Source organism: Malus domestica, chromosome 10 (genome assembly GCF_042453785.1).
Source record: "Malus domestica chromosome 10, GDT2T_hap1".
NCBI lineage: Eukaryota > Viridiplantae > Streptophyta > Magnoliopsida > Rosales > Rosaceae > Malus > Malus domestica.
Window position 1 is genome coordinate 23,438,177 of NC_091670.1, and position 21,224 is coordinate 23,459,400.

Sequence of the window (21,224 nt, forward strand, 5' to 3'; positions counted from 1 at the left end):
TTGCTTCAAAAAATGCTAGAAGACAATTTCTTAAAGGTTGAAATTTCAAGGAGCTTTTCTAGGAGTGGTTGTATATGATTGTACTTTTGATTGTTGGGGTTTAGGTACTATGTCCCCCCGGTTGAATATTTTCTCAAGTAATATAATTTAGGCGTGAAGGCCAGCTCCCCAACTTTTACTGGGTTCTAGCCCTTGTTAAATACTTTTTTTTTTTAACATATGTTTTCGTATTAAAATGGCATATTTTGAATTTTCGCACAGGGCACCAAAAAACTCATGACTGGCCCTAGTGTAAGGTGAGTATTTTAGCATGGTTAGACGAAGTGGCAATTAAGGTCTATTTAGTTGACCTCCAAGATATTGCGGTGCCTCTAACGGTAAAGACGTAACCCGTTTAAGAACGCGCCTTCTGCAGATCAGATAAGTAATTTGCGTCAGCATAACCAACAATGCGAGAATGGACTCGAGATAAGGAGGTGCGGCATCACTCAAGGATCTGTAAAGATAAAACAGGTCCAGATTCGTAGTACCCTTAAGGTAATGAAAGATGTCTAACACTAGTCCAATGCATACGTGTTGGTGCATTACTGTATCTTGCCAACAGATTAACAACGAATAAGATGTCAGGTTTAGTGCATTAAGCTAAGTACGATAAAGCGCCTATCGCATTTAGATAAGGAACTTTGGGTTTCAAAATCTCTTCATCAGCCTCCTTCTGATGAAAGGGATCTTGTTTTTCATCTAGCAATTAAACGACCATAAGAGTTCTCGAGGGCTTCATTTTATTTTCGTTAAAGCGGTGCAACACCTTCATCCTAACGGTGTAGTTTGATTGATGTACTAAGATTTCATCCGAACGGTGCTCTATCTAGAGACTAAGACAGTATTGAGTCTTTCCTAGATCTTTCATCTTAAACTCCAACTTCAGGTGCGAGGCAGTTCTCTTGAGCTCTTCAAAAGTTACAATGAAGTTCATGTCATCAACATAAACTATAACAATCGCAAAATTGGAATGTAACTCCTTAATGAACACGCAAAGGCATAGTTCGTTGTTCATGTATCCTTGACTAGTCAAATACTCACTAAGACGGTTATACCACACTATGCCAGATTGCTTTAAACCGTAAAGTGAATGTCTCAATCGAATTGAGAGCGTGTTCCGAGGTTTAGAAATATTTGATCCAGTCAATGTAAGTCCTTTGGGAACTTTAATATAAATTTCCTTATCAAGATCCCCATAGAGATACGCAATTACAATATCCATCAGCCGCATACTCAGTTTTTCGAAAACTACCAAACTGATAAGGTAGCGAAAAGTAACCATATCTATAACGGGTGAATAAGTTTTGTCATAGTCAATCCCGGGGTGTTGTGAGAAGCCTTGTGCAATAAGACGAGCTTTGTAATGCACAATTTCATTCTTTTCATTACGCTTCCAAATGAAAACTCACTTGTAGCAATGAGCTTCACATGTGAAGGAGTATGAGATACAGTTCCAAACACCTTATGTTTCACAAGTAAATTGAGTTAGACTTGGATTGCTTGTTTCTAGTTTGACCAATTAGTTCTACGTCGACATTCATCAACGAAACGAGGTTCAATGCCATTGCTCAACATGATCTCAGTAGCTATTGCATATGCTAATACATCGTGGATAAGCATCTCATTTCTCCACTAACGACATAAACTACAACAATCACAAAATTGGAATGCGACTTCTTAATGAACACGCAAGGGCATAGTTCATTGTTCACATATCCCTGACTAGTCAAATACTCACTAAGACGGTTATACCATATTATTCCAGATTGCTTTAAACCGTACAGTGAACGCCTCAATCGAATTGAGAACATGTTCCGGGGTTTGGAAATATTTAATCCAGTGGATGTAAGTCATTTGGGAACTTTCATATAAATTTTCGTATCAAAATCTTCATAGAGATACACAGTTACAATGTCCATCAGCTGCATATTTAGATTTTCAGAAACTACTAAACTAATAAGGTAGCGAAAAGTAACCACATCTATAACGGATGAATAAGTTTTGTCATAGTCAATCCCGGGGCGTTATGAGAAGCCTTGTGCATTAAGACAAGCTTTGTAACGCATAATTTCATTCTTTTGATTACGCTTCCGAATGAAAACTCACTTCTAGTAACAGGCTTCACATGTGAAGGAGTAAGAGATACATGTCCAAACACCTTATGTTTCACAAGCAAATTCACTTCGACTTGGATTGCTCGTTTCTAGTTTGACCAATCAGTTCTACGTCAACATTCATCAACGGAAGGCGGTTCAATGTCATCGCTCAACATGATCTCAGTAGCTACTGCATATGTTAATGCAGCATGGATAATCATCTCATTTCTACACCAAATATCATCCAAGCTAGTATAATGGACCGAAATCTCTCGATTCTTGAGAGGTGGATTCCTCTCTTCAAGGACGCTTACGAAATCTAGAATTTCTTCATGAGTTGTATAGAATGAGTATGTGACAATCGAATTCACGATAGGCTCAAAGCCTGTGTCGTGGATTTCCTCTTCCAAGGGTGTAAATCCTTTGAACCAAGAAGTCTGCCACACTTTTGTGTTGGGGCAAAGGATTGGCTAGCTGCTAATGTATATGGATCGGCTAAGTTGACGTCCTGGGCCTCTAGGAGGGAAGTCCATCATACATTTGGTACATCCATCTTTGCAAGCAAATTTGCTGCTAGAGTATGTGATCTTGTCACTCGCACTAGATCTGTGAAGGTATGTGGCATGCTCTGAGCTACGCTCTGAAGATCTATTATGCTTTACAGTTCAGTTTCAAACTGAGCGATACAGGAATCTAAAGAGACAAAGTGGGAGTTATCCATGATAATTCGTGTCATTCTTTATGAACAGTGACATTCTTATCTCCTCTAAACGATGAGAAGATTGTCTTATAGAAATGACAATCTGCGAAATGAGTGGTAAAAAGATCGCCTGTCAAAGATTCTAATTAACGAATAATTGAAGGAGAATCATATCTGACATAGATTCCTATCATTCGTTAATGCCCTATTTTTGTACGTAAAGGCGGTGAAATCGGCACATAGAACGCACAACCTAAAATGCGTAGATGCGATATGTTGGGTTTGTATCCAGTAACCAATTGAAGGGCACTATATGGTTGGGTCGCAACAAGCCTTAGTCGAACCAACATGGTTGCGTGCAATATTGGATGACCCTACGCAGCGATCAGGAGCTTGGTACGTATAACCAATAATCGAGCAATCATTTGTAAGCGCTTAATGAATGCTTCTGCCAGGCCATTCTAGGTGTTAACATGGAGTACAAGATGCTCAATTTCAACCTTAACTGACATACAATCGTCATCAAAAGTTTTAGATATGAATTCTCTAGCATTATCCAATCAAATAGATTTGATCTAAAAATCAGGGTGGTGGGCTCTAAGCTTGATAACCTGAGCCAATAGTTTGGAGAATGTAGTTCCTTGTGGGCAACAAGCACATGTGTGACCAACGTTTGGAAGCGTCAACTAATTCCATAAAATATCTAAATCGTCCGTAGAGAAGGTGAATCGGTCCACAAATGTCCCCCTGAATCCTTTATAGAAAAGTAGGAAGATTCAAGAAAATCTTGTGATAAGAAGGCTTAATAATAAGTTTTCCCATATAATAGGTTTAACATGTGATTCCTTGAATCGAACCTCAACTTTGGGGTTAGTGGATACATGTGTGAAGATTTAAGGATACGGCACATCGTTGTTCGTCTAGGATGTTCCAAATGATCATGCCAAAGTGGCTCTCTATAAGGCGTATGGTTATAGTATACAGACCACTCAGGATATGCTTCATCTTCTCTAGAATACGCTTATGGCCATCTTCGTAGGAAGTAATTCAACTCCATTTTCTACATAGGTTTCAACTTGGTAATTATTGTCTCGAATGTCCTTGAAACTCAACAACGTTCTTCCAAAACATGGAGACTAAAGTGCCTCATCAATGGTCAAGATTGTACCATTGGACAACATTATAAGTGCCTTACTGTATCTTTTGATTAGGTTGGATGGGCCTGAGAAGGTTGTCATAAGTGCATTCTTAGGTATGAAGTTAGTGAAATAAATGCATTCACCCAAAACGGTTGGCATGGTTACACTATATGCCAAACAACTAACTTTCCCACTAGTCATACCTACAAATAAAAATTAATTTGAATCAGTCACATGCATAAAAGTTCTAAAAACAAATATCCATTCAAAATAATTTAAGTATTTAAGGATGGTAATTAAAAAAACTTAATATCCAAAAACAAATCACCAACAAATAATCCAAACATAAAGAAAAAATGTTCAAACTTAAACCAAAAACAAGGGGGTTTGGCCACTTAGTTGAATTCGGCCCAGGGGTATAAAATTCAACTAAAAATAGTTCATGCCTAATATTCTAATCTTTCATAGAGGTAACGGTCTCTTGAAAATCAGAAAGCTCCATCTTGGTACTTTCGATTCATCCACTTGCACAAAGTTTGATTAAACTTCTTACGACGAGAATGGTATTCAGCTACAACCTTCTGGGGAGCACGGCAAACACGGGACCAATGGTCCTTGAACCACAACGGTAGCACATATCTGCATCCATGGTATCAGGTGTTTTGCCCTTATTCTTGAAGTTTGGGGTCTTGGGAGCTAGGTTAGAACCATTCTGGGCTTGGTTTCCTCCCTTAGATGGGCATTGGCTTTGTTGACCTTGACGGGATGGCTTCTGGCCACCCCTACCACACATATGTTGGTGTTTTGGGCATTGGTTTATGTTATAGTGTGCTTCAAGCACAGTAGTTGCCCAAGTAGGTCGAGCTTGATGATTCTTCATTAACATCTGATTCTGCTTTTAGCAAGAGTAAAACAAAGATCAAATAAAAATCTTAGTGAATTTCTGAACCCTATATTGTTACTGCAGGACAATATTGGTGGTAGAGAAGGTCGAATTGGTCTTCTCCAAGAGATCCTTTTCGACTAAGTTCTCATTGCAGAACTTGAGAAGTGATCGGATTCGACAAACTTTAGAATTATATTCCTTCAAAAACTAAAAGTCTCGGAAGCGCATATACTGCCAGTGGTGTCTTACTTCAGGTAAGAAGATGCCATTTTGCTGATCGAAGTGATTAGCCAAAGCAACCCAAAGTGCTTGTGGATCTTCCTCAGTAAGGTATTCAGTTTGCAGTGCATCATGAATGTGTCTTCAGATGAAGATCATTGCAGTAGCTTTCTCAACTTCGCCAACCAGGTTGTCCATCTCATCTTCAATGGCGGGACGCAAATTCTTTGCAGTGAGGTGGAGCTTTACATCTTGGACCCACTTGAGGTAGTTTCTTCCAGAGACATCTAAAGTGGTGAAGTCGAGTTTGTTCAAATTCGACATGTCCCTATCACAAAATAAATAGACAAGAATGTGGTTAGTGTAATGGAAAAAAAATCAATCCATTCACATATGAGTAGAACATTCAGGTTCTAATAAACATTTATTGGTTTAATGTTACATGAAAAAAGCTTCGGGTTTTCATGGGTAATGTTTTTAAAGAAAACTTCAGGTTTTCAAACAATGCATGTTTCTAGAAATTTCAGGTTCGAAAAGAATTATGAACTTCAGGTTCATATGTTCTTGCAGACAAACACAAATAAATATACAGAAATATGCAACAAAAAACATGCAAATAGATCTTCAGGGTCTGCATTTATAATTGAATTAATTATTTGGACTTCAGGCCAAAATTAAAGTGTGGGTGAAAAATTATAAAACCCAAATTGTCTAAAAAAAATAGGCAATAACACTGGGGGCCCAAAACAAAAAACAATGGACCAAAGTCCACAGATGGGCTAATTAGTTATGGATGTGCGGCCCAGGCCCAAAACCTGGGCTGGGTATAAAATGGGCCGAGCAAACAGAAAAGGCTGCAGGCTTTTTTGGGTTGTAAAAGCAAGCCCAAATCGCTGGGTAAGATCCAAGAAGGCCCATTAAGGGCAAGATCCGCTACTTAGTAGCATAAGTGATCCCGAGGACGCAATCCAGTGTGTCGTGGGGCAGGTGCATCGAGTCACTAGCTGCTAGCTAGGATCAGGTGTGGCTCGATGTAGGGAACACCAAGAGTAGGGGTCAAGAGTAGAGGTCGAGGTTGGGCTTGCAGTAGTGAGCCCAGAAGAAAAAAAAAAGATTTTTTTTTTTGCCTTTGTCAAGGCTAGGCCCAATAAACTAGGGTCGAGCTTAAACCAAGATATCCTAGCAAACCTAGGTGTTCTCACCAGAGAAGATGACTGGCATCGCCACTACAGGTGGTCAAATCTTGGGTGGGGAAGACTCAGGGTACCCTCGTGGGTTGTTAGCGATCGTAAAGGCGAACAGAGATAGGGAAATCTCGACGTTTCAACCAAAAACCTTAGAAATTTAAATCAGAATTTCAAAAAAATCAATGAGATTCGAAGGAATCTTGAGCAAGCGATGTCAAGGACGAGTTGCAAGCCGTTGAGATGGTGACCCATGGGCAAGGATTGGTTGCAGGCCAACTTGCAATGATGGGGATGCCATGGATGGCATGGCAGTGCGGCTTCGAGCCGCTGCTAGCTAGTTGGGTTTTTCTGAAACCCTAGATTTTAATTAATTAATTTTTTTTCTTGATTTCTAGATTATAATTCAATTGAATTTTATGCATATTCAATATATAATTCAATGCATAAACAGTTATATGATGCAATTCATGGCAATATCATTTCATATAATTTGATAATTATGGATATAATGCATCACAATTTATGTAGAATGTAAAATTCGAAAAATGTAAAGTTGGGTCATGCATTATGGTGAATGTTCATGCTATCTGAGCTGCAAAAATATCGAGATAAAAACCGTTGTTTTGGAAGAACCTAATTGTGTGATGATGGTTTGATGTAGAAAACTTCCACAGCATATTCCTAAGTGTAGCGGTAGAAGTGTGTTAATAACGTGTTGTGGCTTATTTTAATCTGAGAAGGGAGAAAGGGTGCACGGCAAAGAGATGTGTTTATAGGGTTGTGTAGTGGATGTGTTATTCCCCCTACGTAATGTCTTTATTTATAATAAGGGAACTTTAATGAAAAGGGTTTGGGCCAACTTTTTTCTAACAAAAAACTACCATAAACTTTTATTTAAACAAAATAGCTTGAGATTTAACCATTAAAACAAAACTATTCATCTACCCAACCCTACAAATATTAAAATCATGGGCTAAATTAAAGTCCAACCCGCAATAAAATTCTTTTTCCATAATTACCCTTAACATGCTGGAATATATGCGTGGACAAGCTTGTCTTTGTCCTTGATATGCGCTCCAAGCTCTCGGTTCACCAAAGCTGTTGCTTGGTATTCCCCAAAGCACCAGGAATGCATGATAGAGATTTGTTTTTGAGACATATATAAAACCATGTTTTATTACGCAGTGATAGAGTTTGTATTCTTAGATCATTTTGAGGGAGATTCGCCCATTAATGCTAAAAACTTTATTCACAACAAAAAAAAAAACAAAAAAAAAAAAAAAAAAACACGTCATTTTGATACAATTAGATTACTAGTCACCTTTTGTAGAGTATGTTATTATGCATGTAGTCCATAAGCTAACTTAGTCTTGCATTCAAATATAAGATTAATTTATAATTAAGGTACATCTCATAATAAATTTTAGAGTGTATCAATTATATTGTAACATTGTGTTATTGGTTTGCTTATGACGATAATGATTAATGACTGCTAACGATATAACTGATATTTCGTAACTTCAGTCATAATATGTAACTATGAATAAATAAGTATATATACAAATTCAATATCAATGAAATGGTACATTACATAAACCACCATGGGGGTTTCCATTGGTTGGTGACGAATTTCAGACCTGTATTCTACACGACATGTCGTGGGTTCGATTGCTAGCACATGTGAATCACACGATAGTGACCAGGAAGAGGCGAAACAAAGGCACCAGCTATTTTTTTTTTCAAAATAAAATAAATGGCGCACTATTTTATGGTGTGGCAAATACAGTATTTTTGCATGTGTTGAACTTTGGAGATAAATGGACTCCATCTTCTTTTACTTTCCCCTGGATTTTTTTTGTTTTGAACAACTTTCCCCTGGAAATTAAGGCTCAAAGGTTGCTTAATTTCCTTTGGCCTTCGAGGCAGCAGCATTGGATTTTTCATGAGCAAAAAGATTAATTAATTAATTAATTCAAAACATATGTATTTATTGTATGGAAAAAAAAAATATACATATATATATATATATATATATATATATATATATATATATATATAGTGTATCATCCATGAGATAGATGTATATTTTGGTATTGTTCCAGAAATAGTGTGAGTTTTTTTGTTTTAATTTTAGAAATATTTAGATATAGTGGTGGTTATTTTGTTGTAGTTTCAGAAATAGTGTTTATTTTGTTCCCTTCCAGAATAGTGTGAGTTAACATGGTTCAGTTTCATAAATAGTGTGAATTATTTTGCTATGGTTCCATAAATAATGTTAGTTATTTTGATTTTGTTTAAGAAATAGTGTGAGATATTTTAGTTATATTTCAGGAATAGTTGAGGTATTTGTTGTAGTTCTAGAAATAATGTTCACTTTGTTCCCTTCAATAAAACTATGATTTATTTTAGTTCAGTTTTCAGAAATAGTGTGTGATTTTTCCGTAGTTTTAGAAATAGTTAGTTATTTTGGTTCAGTTTTAGAAATAATGTATTTTTTTCATATGGACTAATTTCCAACGAAGTCAAGTACTTTGCTTCTAATAAGTTCTTAGGAGAAGACTACGAGGAAGAGAGAGAGTCAATTGAATGAAAATACTTTTGCAAATTATGGAAATAAATGAAAATTAAATTCTTCTATCATTAATCTTTTGTGTTAGTAGATCCAGTACACGATTGCTCTCTCTCTCTCTCTCTCATGAACATATTAAATTCTCGTTTGGGGTTGATAACTATTTCCTCTGTGATTTTTTTAAATGAAAACTAAAAGCTACTTTTGATTGAATAATTAAATTTTTTCTTGATTCTAACTTTTGTTCTCACACAAATAAAAACTATAAAATAAATAAAAACCAGAAAATTGATGAAAGTTTAATGGAGATCAATGCATAGGATGCAAGCAAGATAATGATTAGTAGGTTCCATCTGCAAATGGTGATCAATTTGGCAAAGAAACTGCAGTCAAACAATAGGTGAGGAAGTCCCATGAACGGGAGGAACCACCATCGGCTGAAGATTCAAAACCTGAATTTGTTCCGCAGCACTAAGATGTTAAGGGTAAAATTGGATGCATAATAAATTATTTTGTTTGGGTCAGTCTTGTTGGGCTGGTTTGTTATTGAATTTTGTCATAACCATTAAATAAATTTAGTACATGATTTTTTGTTAAAATTTAAAGTATGGAAGCCTTTTTCATTAAATTTTCTTTATAATAATAAGGGCGGGAAGAATTTTTCTTGTCCAAAGAATACAAGTCCTAATAGAGAAGACTAACTAGTATCAAATCATCTAAAATTTATATCATCACACTTTAATACAATCTTTATAACACGTACAATATTATAAAAGAAAGTTAAGATATGTAACAACGCTTAATAGGTTAAAAATACTGAATTAGCGTCCCATATATTATGTCTCTATTCTAACTTAATTATTTGTTGTGTGTTTTTTTTTTTTTTGGTCAAATAATTATTTGTTATGGTTTATCCATGTGTTGACTTGTAGTTTTTTCAATCTTTAGGATATTATCAAGTTTACACATGTGATGGCTTATGCAAGTGCTGACGCACGTCCGATGAGAAATTATTTAGTAAATGAATATGTTTCTCCCCTCCAACTTTAAGTATATATACTCGTATGTATTTTGCCCAAATATGACATACCCGATATCACCAGAGTCTAAACTCATCGTCTCAAATTAACATAAGACCTCCTACAATTCATGGCTACTCAAACAACCCTTCCCCTCAACGGTCGCGTAGCAATCGTGACTGGCGGTTCGCGCGGCATTGGCCGTGCCATCGCAACCCAACTCCACTCTGCCGGTGCAAGGGTAGTGATCAATTATGCTTCATCAAACTCAACACAAGCAGATCAACTAGTCTCTGAGCTGAATCACGAGACTACCCAACTACGTGCCATTGCAGTTCGAGCAGACGTTTCGGACCCCGATCAGGTAAAGCAACTCTTTGAAAAATCGGAAGAAGAATTCGGGAGCCAAGTCCACATCGTTGTGAACTGCGCAGGAGTTTTGGATCCAAAGTATCCTAGTTTGGCCAACACGACAGTGGAAGAATGGGACAACACATTCAACGTGAACACCAAAGGCGCGTTCTTAGTTTCCAGAGAAGCGGCCAAGAGGCTGGCGCGTGGCGGTGGTGGGAGAATAATCATGATAACGACGTCCCTTCTAGGGGCGCTTATGCCGGGGTACGCAGCTTATGCGGCATCCAAGGCGGCGGTGGAGACGATGGCTAAGATTTTGGCTAAGGAGCTCAAGGGCACCGCAATAACTGTGAATTGCGTTGCGCCGGGGCCTGTGGCGACGGAGCTGTTCTTTGCCGGCAAAAGTGAGGAGACGATTAAGAGGATTGAGGATGCTTCACCTCTGGGTCGATTAGGTGAGCCCAAGGATGTGTCTCAGCTTGTAGGGTTTTTGGCGGGAGATGCTGGGGAGTTGGTTAATGGCCAGGTCATTAGGGTCAATGGTGGATTTGTCATATGATCAACTCTTTTCTTTCTTTTTCTTTTTCCTGTATAAATAATTTATCTTAAAGGAAATGTCATTCGGGTCAATGGTGGATGGTAATAGTTATCAATTGGAATTCTTTTTCCCTTAATTTGTATTGGCAGTTGTCATTTGCGTTTGGGCAATAAAAAATTAGAAAACTTTACTCTAGTCCTTGAAATGATCATTCATTAATTTTAGTCATTTGACTTTGACCTCACATATATACTAACTATATTAGCCTTTTTGCACGCATTCATGCGCGTGTAAAATATTTTTTTTACATCACAGCACACTTCGCTCAATGTATTAGAGTTTTTTTTTGTCTTTTTACATTTGTTCATGCAAAATAAAAATGGTACTAATTTCCATGAGCACTTGGAGAGCACGCAAGGAGTATGAAAATGATACTAATTTCCGTGAGCACTTGGGAAACAGGCAAAGAGTTTTGTTCAATATTGATGACGTCAATTAGAACAAAAAGAAAACTTTTGATGTTCCCTTCAAATTTGACAACAAAATAGAGAATGTCAATCTATACAGAATTTTAACATCTCCTTTAGAACCAGAAAAATTGGCATGTAAATATATAACTAATAGTAATTTAAGGTCTGAAGAAATTGGCATGTAAACCTTTGTCGGCTAAATTCCAAACTGATGCAATGACTAAAAAAACACTCAAACTCAGCCCCAAGAATCCAAGTCCAATGTTCACAAACCACATAGTACTCTTAGGCTCCGGTTTCTTCATTGTGATCCACATGAAACACGGATAAGCATATGCCAGTGGCAGTGTCATGCCTCCGATTAGAGGTGCTAGGCTCGGCAAGAATGGAAAAGCAACTGCTATGAAAAATGCCAGTCCTCCGAAGAAAATCCGAAAAGCTATCCGAAGCCACCTTGCACATGGTTTGTTCTTCTTGCTAGTGTACTTAAACTCCAAATTATCAAAAACTACCATGCTGTAGATTTGGAAAGTGCTCAAGCAGTTTATCACTACTAGTATGCAAAGTAGTCCCAACACAGCTTTTGAAGTGTTTTTACGCCCATTGAACTGTGAAAAAGAGGTCAATAGTCCTCCATATGAAGATGGTATCTGCATGAATATTCAAAAGACATTGTAAATCTCTGATCATGCATGTATCCCCAGTTTGATATATTTTTCACAGTTCAGTTAAAATAATTTGGAAAAGGTCTCTCACTTTGTTTCCATAAGCCCAAAATCCAGCTATGGCAAGAGGAAGGAAGCACATTGCTTTAAGTGCATAAGATATAGTCACTCCTCTCCACATCCGGTTTTGAGATCTCTGTTTTGGACTAGATGGCAATGTCCCCTGTATGAGGAAATTTTTAGCCTTAATCATGTGTTAAACTAACTCATACTACAATATTATTGATAACAACGAGGGAATCGAACTCTTAGCATGACTAAATTCTAACTCATCTATTAAAATATAATTATACTTGACGTAGTGCATCTTTAAAATTCGGCCAACACTATTAAAAAAGAGTGATGATAGGAGGATTAAATTTGTAGAAAAAAATTTGTAAACTAAATAACATGAAAGTTGATGATTGGATTATTATTTAAGATTTGATAATCATGATCATTCCTATTGATGACACATCATTTAGTTTGGGATAATGTTAGAGAGATTAAATTTGTAGATAATTTTGTAAACTAAATGACATGGAAGTTGATGATTGGATTATTAGTTAACCGTTGATAAACGTGCTCATTCATATTGGTGACACATCATTTAGTTTACAAAATTTGTCTATAAATTTAATCTCCCTAGCATTACCTTTTAGTTTGCAAATTTTGTCTACAAATTTAGTTTCCGTAGCATTACCTGTTAATGAATTCGATACCAAATTAGGTTGCTCATTGTATGGCTTAGCCGAACTCCTTATTTCCTCATAATGTATATTGTTGTGCTAAAAAAACAAAACCATTACCCATTAAAAAAGCCTAGCAAAATTTAAACCATTTTCTACCCACTAGACAAGTTAGAGGTGTCAAACGAGGCAGCGTAGCGCCCCTCAGCCCAGCTCACTTAAGTCGGCTTACCTGAGCTTCGGCTATGATCGGGTCGAATCACTTAATAAATGGGATGGGCCGACACAGCATATTTAGATTTAAAGTCGGCTCACTTGGGCTTGGGTTGTATCTAAAGCATGCTTGGACTAGCCCGTGCCTAATTTGAACGGGTCGTGTTCATTCTGTGCTTGGGCTAACCCGCCAATTTGACACCTCCAAGACAAGCCACATTGAGAGGTCAAAAATAAAAAAGGTTATTTAGATATACACCTTTGCAATTCTTATTTTTTAAATAAAAATTGACCTAATTTTAACAATAAAAAAAAAACTCAAATTTGAAAAAGATTGCCAAATAGAAAAGTAATTGACCTATTATTACAAGATATTTACAACTTGTGCCACAATCAATTTAATAAATATTATTACTTACCTTAATTATAATGAACAAATAATTATTGCACATACTATTACCCCTCATATATACACGTTCAAAAGAATACGGTACTACTATAAATATCCATACGTTCAATGGTATATCGTACTACTAAAAGTTCAACACACACACACACACACACACACACACACACATATATATATATATATATATATATAATTTACCTATATGTATATAGTACTATTATACATTCAAATATATATATATATATATATATATATATATATATATGCGCAGTACTGACATATATGTTAAAAAATTATTATATGTAATTAATTTACCTACATGTAAATTTATGATTAGTAAATAATATATTTTGTAGGTAAATTAGTATTAAATAAAATAATATTGCTTTATTATGTAGGTAAATTATTTTGCATGTATTTTGCATATATTGGGTTTGTTTATTATGTAGGTAAATTATTTTTCATGTATTTTACATAGATAGCGTAAATTATTTTGAGCAATCTAACATTTTAAAATTTTAATAGTAGGTGCACTATTTGAATCAATTAACATTATTTTTTTAGGTAAATTATTTTGCATGAATTTTTACATATATTAGGCATTTTTTATATATGTGTATGAAATAATTTACCTACATTAATATGTAAAATATAATTTTAGTGACTTAATTAAGCATGTATATATATTATGTGACAGTCCGTCCCTGATTTTAAGAATTTTTAAAGTTTTAATAAAGGATTTTACAAAAATGCCCTTTGAGGCACGCACATTATTTGAGGTTAATCGTGGTGTCGCGCCATTTAAGATTTGTTTTCTTGACATAGCCTCATAGTACTCGTCGCTACGGAAGCGTGGGCGCAGACGGTTCGTTATTTGGAGTTATAACGAAAAAGATTTTAAAGTTTAAAGTTTGGGCATTTTATAAATTTTATTATTAAAATTTGGATGACCCAGATTTAATGAAGAATTAAATGGATGGCTTGGATGTAAGGAAAACAAAAATAAATAAATATAAGTGAAAGAAGGTTTTTGTGTGTGTGTGTGCGTGAGAGGAAGAAACAGAGGAAGGAGATTGGGTAGAAATGCCCAATCGGGACAAGAGAGAAGAAGGCATCAGGAGGGATTGAGAGAGGGAGAAGCCGACCAATCGGAACAGAGGAAAGGAGGAAAGGAGAGAGGGCGAGAAGCGGAGGAGAGAAGATCAGAAAACGGGTTTTCTCCCAACCCGTTTACCCGCGACACCCACACCCAAATTCCAGCGATTTTCACCGGATTTCTCACAAATTGGATCAAGGTACCACTTCCAATCAACACCTAGGCCTTCCCTCTTCATGTTTCACCCAAAAAATCATGAAATTTCATGGTGATTTCGCGAAGAACACCCACACGGGTGCCGCGAACTTCTTGTCCAAATTCTTCAAATCTTGAAATGTTTTCTTTCAATTACTAACACCATTAGTATTCCCTTAGGACCTGGAACAAAGCCCAAGCTTTGATTTGGACGGTGGAGTTGATTTGAAGGTTGAATTGGAACTCACCCAATTCTAGGGTCCGCACGGAATTTGATGAATTTGAAGTGTTTCCAGGCCAAATTGGCCTTGGCCACATGTATGAAAGTTTCTCTAATCATTGAGATCTTCAGTTCTGTATTTTTTTGAGAATTTTTGGAAATAGTTGGATTTTCCTGCGAGCCGGGGCGGCCGACCGCCACCCGCGGCGGCCCGTGCGGCGGCGCGTGGCCAATGGCCCGCCAATGTCATTCTTAGCATGTGTTTAAGGTTCTAGGTTCAGTTTTGATAATTGTTGGACTTAAATTGAGTAATTGAACCTAAGTTCGTTTCGATTCGTGGTTAGGTGAAAATGTAAATTGACGATCCAACCGTCGGATCGTCACCAAACTTTGATACGTTGTAATACGTAATATTTGAGGATTATAGGAACCTACGGATCGGGAATCCGATATACGGATCTTTCGGAATTGGAGTTGTAAGTTCATAAAATAGAATGTTAACTGTCACTTGGTTTTGACAATTGACGGAGATTCGACCGTTGGATGGTAATGAAATTTTAGGATGATGTCCTAGAGGTATATTGTGGACCTCTAGAAGTTATGGATTTGAAATCTGAGTTGCAGATCTTCCGGATCGAACTATGTAGTGACGTGTCTTATTTAAGTTATATATTCTATCGATATGAATTCTGAGGTTGGATTTGATTATCGTTCTAGGCGCTGATCGTCACGACGCCTTGATGTGTGGTGCTAGGGAGTTGTTGGGCGAACTCCAGGTGAGTGGGCAGTTTTTGTTTTTCGTATTACCTATATACTATTAATTGTCCCAGAAATTGAATTTATATGAAAGTATGTTTTCAATTGCCATGATGCATATTATAAATTATATGAATTGATATTGATGCATATATATATATATGTGAATTGGTGCTGTGGACGCACATGTGAGTATCAGGTGAGTTTATATGGTTTATATGAATGAATGATGATGTGAATTATGTTGAGAGCTCGTAACCTGTACCCCTGGTGTTAGTGCTTATGTTATTCACCCTGCATCACACGCTCACCTTGGATCCAAGTAGATGCTAGTCGTATAGACCACTAGAGGTGGTTCCGACATGCCAGTCGTACAGACCATTAGAGGGGTTCCGACTGGTAGGTGACCTTAGATTATGTGCACAGATGATTGATGAGAGAAGCACTAGAGCGTATTATTTCACCATCTTAGTCGTACAGACTACTATAGGTAGTTCCGACTTATGTGCAGTGTAGTGCCGTACAGGTCATAGTTGGTGACTCCGGCAGGGCCGTACAGGTCACAGTTGGTGACTCCGGCTGGATGAGATATTGAGCTATAGAATCAGCCGTACAGTACCACTGTAGGGTCTCCGGTTGATTTATTATTTCACCTGAATTATATTGATGCATTCACATTATATTTTGGCATATGGCTTGGCATGGCATATTCTTTCTGAAAAGCGTTGAAGGATTATAATTTGAGCTTTTGATGATATATATATATATATATATATATATATATATATATATATATATATATATATATATGTTTATATATTATTATGTTATTTTCTGGGAAAGTATACGGGTTTTACAGCGAGGGGCTAGAAATGTTTTAAAGGAAATGTTTTCGAAAAACTTTGTTGTACTGACCCACTCAATTTTGTTTTACGCCCCTCCGGGTTCTAGTTAGCAGAGCTTTGGTGGCTACGAGGAATCCAGCGGTGTTCTGACAGAAGTCACAAAAGTAGGACTCCCCCTCGGGTGTTTCATCATAGTAATTGTATTTTTTAAGCTTCCGAACTGTGTATATGGTTACGTCACACTCACGTGACGGCCAGCACGCCCTCCTTCGGGACGGGATGTGTCATATTAGACATTTTCTATATTGTTATTATATATATTAGGCAATGAATTTATAGCATTAATGTTTTTTTAGTAAAATCATTAATTCTCCCTTATAATTCGTATGACATTAATTGTGTACATCAAACATTCAAATATGGGTATTTTAGGCATCTAGAAATTTTTTAATATTTTGTCAAATATAATTAATGAATTTGCTAATGTGGAATCTAGTAAATGAGTTTTAATCGAGTAAAAAACTTAAGTCGGGTTTTATGTGGAGAAAATTAAGTTTTGATGGTCAAAGTTATACTTTCAGAAAATAAAAGATAGCAAGAACACTCACTTGAATCTCAAGGATAACATTATGACCTTTGAATGCAAGAAAAATGATGCCAACCGAGTTTAGTACACCACCAAATCTATCCATGTTTGACTCCATCTCCGGTGGGTTGTATGAAATGCCACTAGGCCTGCCCTTGCCGATTAAAAGGCCCCAAATCAGGGTATAGTAGGCAATCGCAGTGGTGGCACCAATCAGTGAGACCCAAGCTATGGAGTTCAAGTTGGGAAACTGAGCCACAACAATGGCCATGCATACGAACAACAAGAAGCACTCTGTGCCAGTCACTGAGTTAACATCACAAACAGCTTTTAAGAAAAGCTTCATGGTTCCACCTCCTATGATGATCAGCTGGGCACATGTACCCCCTGATAGGTACATTACTGGGAATATAGTGAGCAGTTTTCCTAACTTTGGACCTGAAAAAACAAAATAAAATGTCTAGTTGGCATTACGGGATGCTGTTTGGTATGGAAGAAGAAGAGCTCGTTTGGACTAACCGAAGGCTGTTATAGCAAGGTGGAGGTATCTACTGTACCGAATTCCGGTGTCCGATTCGTGTAGATGTACAAGAAGCCATGCGGTGTAGAGTTGCCATGCGAATGCTAGTGACAAGCATATAATTCCCAATGCCCTGCAACAATTGGAAACATGTAGAAGAAAGTATCAAACTTGTTATAACAAAAATATATTACACTGAGTTTGAATAAAATATTAGACTTCCTACAACAAAATATATACTATCGTTAAAAAATGAGTCAAGATTGAGCTTTGGTATAATTGCCTAATAAGGCTCGGACCAGCTCATATGAAGAAATAGAGAGTCGGGTTATGAGAGAGAGAGAGAGAGAGAGAGAGAGAGTAGCAGCAGAGAACAAGAGAGAAGTAACAAGGGAAAAGAGATTTCTGTATTGTTTTACTTAATGATGAAGTGTTTACAAGTGTATGTGTATATAGTGAACTAGTCACTCTAATAGACTTCCTAACAAACCACCTAATCTAATTACAAATGGCAATATCTCCTTTCCACACAACATTATATTCTAACAATCTTTACCTATGGTTTTGTTATTATGTACTTTATTTATTGATTCATATTAATTTTTAATTTTCATTAAGCTGAGTCAAAGAAAAACTTAAGTTCAATTTACAAACGAGTCAAGCCGAGACGAGTCAAGCTTGAAAATCATTCGAGGCGAGCTTGAGCATGTAAGACCTTTTTGCAAGCTTGTGCACAAATAATATCAACTGTGAGCCGAATTTGAACACTTCGATAGTTGGCTTGGCTCGACACATGTGGACCCCTAATATCTTATTGTACAAACTCAATAGGGTGATATTCCCTGTCAAAATTGGTTGGCACTTGTTATTGCACAAGAAGTTGCCATCGGAATCAGATGCTGAGCTTGTGAGAATATTTTATATTGGAAATTATTGAGATATTTTTATTCAGACTACTGTATGATCAAGCCTAAACTAGGTCCAAGAATGTAGGGGCAGACAGGGCTCGCATGGGGCACTAATTACCTAAATAAATTCTGGTAAAATTTAAGAGACAGACCAGAGGGGATTCTTGTGGAATTAGACCTCAATCACCTTGTAAATTATTGGTCCCCATTTTTTAGGAATGGAGTAATTTATATTTGAAATTATAAGTTAATGGTTGCAGAAGAATAATAAAAAATAATAATAAAGAAATAAAATTAAAAAATTAAAAAAAAACTAATTAACAGAGCTTGAAAACTTTGAATTTTAACCAAAATGACAAAAAGATGTTGTAAGTAAATAGTATCAGGAGTAAAATTTTAAAGTAAAAATGTTTTTAACGTTAAAATGAATAATAACAGAAGTATGTCGTTAAAACTCCTAAAAAAAACCAATTAGAGCTTCCCTGCCGTTACCCATGGCGTTGGTTAGGGTCAGTAGCAACCCCTTATCTTTGGGTGTTATGTTTGTTTTTATGAGCTCCTATCTTGGTAGTTCTAAGTGAGCGTCTCAAATTTGGGTATTATATTATACCTAATTTGTGATACCATACCCTCCCTATCTCTTTTTTCTCTGACCCCCCACCACCTATTTTGCCTCTTCCACTTCTTTCATCCCTAAGTCCTCATGCCTTAGATTTTTCAATTTCTGTTCCCTCTTTGCCTCAGATTGCTGATGGTGCTCATCCCACCCTTACCACACTTGTGGACATCAGGTCTACAGTGGTCGGTCGTGTGGATCGAAGGTCAATTTTGACCTTTTCTCAAATCGATTGAGAATGACGCATGTTGGCTCGAGTTCGAAGCTCCAATCCCATTCTCTACAGATCTCTTATCCAGGCTTGTTATTTGTCTCTTCCTTTGTTGCTGATGGCGACGACGGCTTCTTGGGATTTGTTCTGATTTGGGCCCTTTATTTTGTTGCTTGCCTAGTCCATATTTTTTTATTTGTGCTTAACTTTATATTTGGATTTTGAGAGAGGATTTTATGTACCTTGTTTACGATAAACAATAAGCAATTCAATAAAATATATTATTTAATATATATTATATTTGTTTTGTGAGATTGCATATCTCACAAGCATTTAAAACTGAACAAAAACAAATTGTTAAGCAAAAGAAGAAGAACAACACGTAATAAGTTGACTTGGAAGAACTCCTTGATCCTTCCTAGAAACAAAGGCTAAGTAAAAGTATGGTAAATCTTAGGCATCATCAACGAGCCAGGTACTGTTTTAATGATTTCATACGATCAGAAAACACAAATGCTGATGAAACCTTTTCCTAAATAATAATTTCAATGATATGAGCATGCTATGAAACCTTTTGCAAGGATCCAGTGGCACATATTTTGAGACACGTTTTTGTTTTCATTTCGTAATTTTTTTTAAGAGAATCCGAAGCGTCTAATATATCAATTCACCAGCATTAATTATTTTTCCAAAAAATTAATTCAAAACTATTAGGACAATATTCATTTGTAGTGAAAAATGAACGAATACAACTCTACAAATAAATACTAAATTTAATTCAACTGTCATATGATTTCGGAGTTGAGTCATTTTTGGTAGAGATGATATGTGAGGAAAGACATAAAATATAGACAGTTGGATTGTTAAAATACATTACAAAGTGGGTGCCATAAAAATATGTATAAAAAAAATATGCATCCTCGAATCCAAATCCATGAGTCAAATTTATGAGTTTTAAGATAGCTAGAGTTAAAAAATAGAAGATTTTACTTACCATCCAAGAGTGGCAAACGCAAGAGGCAGTAAAAGGGATTGGATCCCAATTCCTGAGCAAAGTAAATGAAAGGTAGCTGAAAGCACATTCCCATTCCTGGATTCTGTGATGGGCAGCCAAGCATCCTGTGGAATGAGCTCACCACCTGTCCATTTTTCAGTTGATTCATTTGGGGGAGTAGTTGTGATGGGAATGACTTGAGCAGAGTAACCTGATGAGCTTCTGAACAAGCTTTTTAAGGAATGGCTATGCCTAGTTATTTCTTCCCTGCAATTTGCTTCAACAACCACCTCTTCCAAGTCTGCCATTTTCCTCCAATTGCTGTAAAATTCAAGCCACTCACTCATTATATATATATAGGTGGGGGATTTCACACCAACCCAAAATAGTTTTTTTATTTATTATCTGACCAAAAGTAGTTGCTAACAAGGCATATTCTTACGGGTCAATTGCTTTTGTAAGACCTTTTCTTTTTAATAAATATGATATAATACTGAATATAAGACGGCAGCAAACACACTATTTTAGTAAACTAATTTAACTCACATCTAAAATATATAATGACTAAATATTAAGCAGAAATGAAGCGTTTATGGTAGTATATTGCAATATTTCTACAATACTTTTCCCGGATGTTTACTTTAGTACCAAATTATCAAACTTTCTTTATACAAAAACTGAAAAGGGTGTGCTATCCATACACCTCATTTTACTTCTTATACACCCTTTGATAATTTCTCTCCCTTGATATTCTTCAATTCATCCGATCCGACAGCCGAAAATAAAAATGTGTGTGAGAAGTAAAATGGGACATGAACTTCAATCTCAAAAAACTTTGAGTGGAGTCTGATCTTTGTGTCCATACCTGTAAAGTGTCTTGTCTAGATGATGGTAAATAAGCACTCTTGGTCGGGAGTTCAATTGCATTTGTTTTTCTCATGATTCTACTTAGTTCGGAGTTTTGTGCGCATTGATCATCTAAATATCCCATAATTATAAAATGCAAAGATTGCAGTTCTCGTTATATTTACTTAACATGAATA

General features: G+C 36.4%; 2 protein-coding genes and 1 long non-coding RNA gene across 3 annotated transcripts; 2 read left to right on the forward strand and 1 right to left on the reverse strand.

Moving 5' to 3' along the window:
* Window positions 1–9,906: 9,906 nt before the first annotated feature.
* Window positions 9,907–10,944, forward strand: LOC103443849 (NADPH-dependent aldehyde reductase-like protein, chloroplastic). The gene has a single exon (XM_008382749.4). It carries the CDS (start codon window positions 9,988–9,990, stop codon window positions 10,768–10,770), a length of 783 nt encoding a protein of 260 aa, XP_008380971.3. The 5' UTR covers window positions 9,907–9,987; the 3' UTR covers window positions 10,771–10,944.
* A 226-nt stretch (window positions 10,945–11,170) lies between these two features.
* LOC103443848 (lysine histidine transporter-like 7) lies at window positions 11,171–20,542 on the reverse strand. The gene is made up of 5 exons (XM_008382747.4): window positions 20,182–20,542; window positions 17,452–17,585; window positions 16,955–17,370; window positions 11,976–12,107; window positions 11,171–11,869 (listed from the first exon to the last, which is right to left on the reverse strand). Exons 1-5 carry the CDS (start codon window positions 20,526–20,528, stop codon window positions 11,378–11,380), a joined length of 1,521 nt encoding a protein of 506 aa, XP_008380969.3. The 5' UTR covers window positions 20,529–20,542; the 3' UTR covers window positions 11,171–11,377.
* Window positions 14,283–15,523, forward strand: LOC139188981 (uncharacterized). Its single transcript, XR_011572439.1, has 3 exons — window positions 14,283–14,529; window positions 14,706–14,843; window positions 15,463–15,523. It is a non-coding gene; the product is annotated as an uncharacterized lncRNA (long non-coding RNA).
* Window positions 20,543–21,224: the final 682 nt, after the last annotated feature.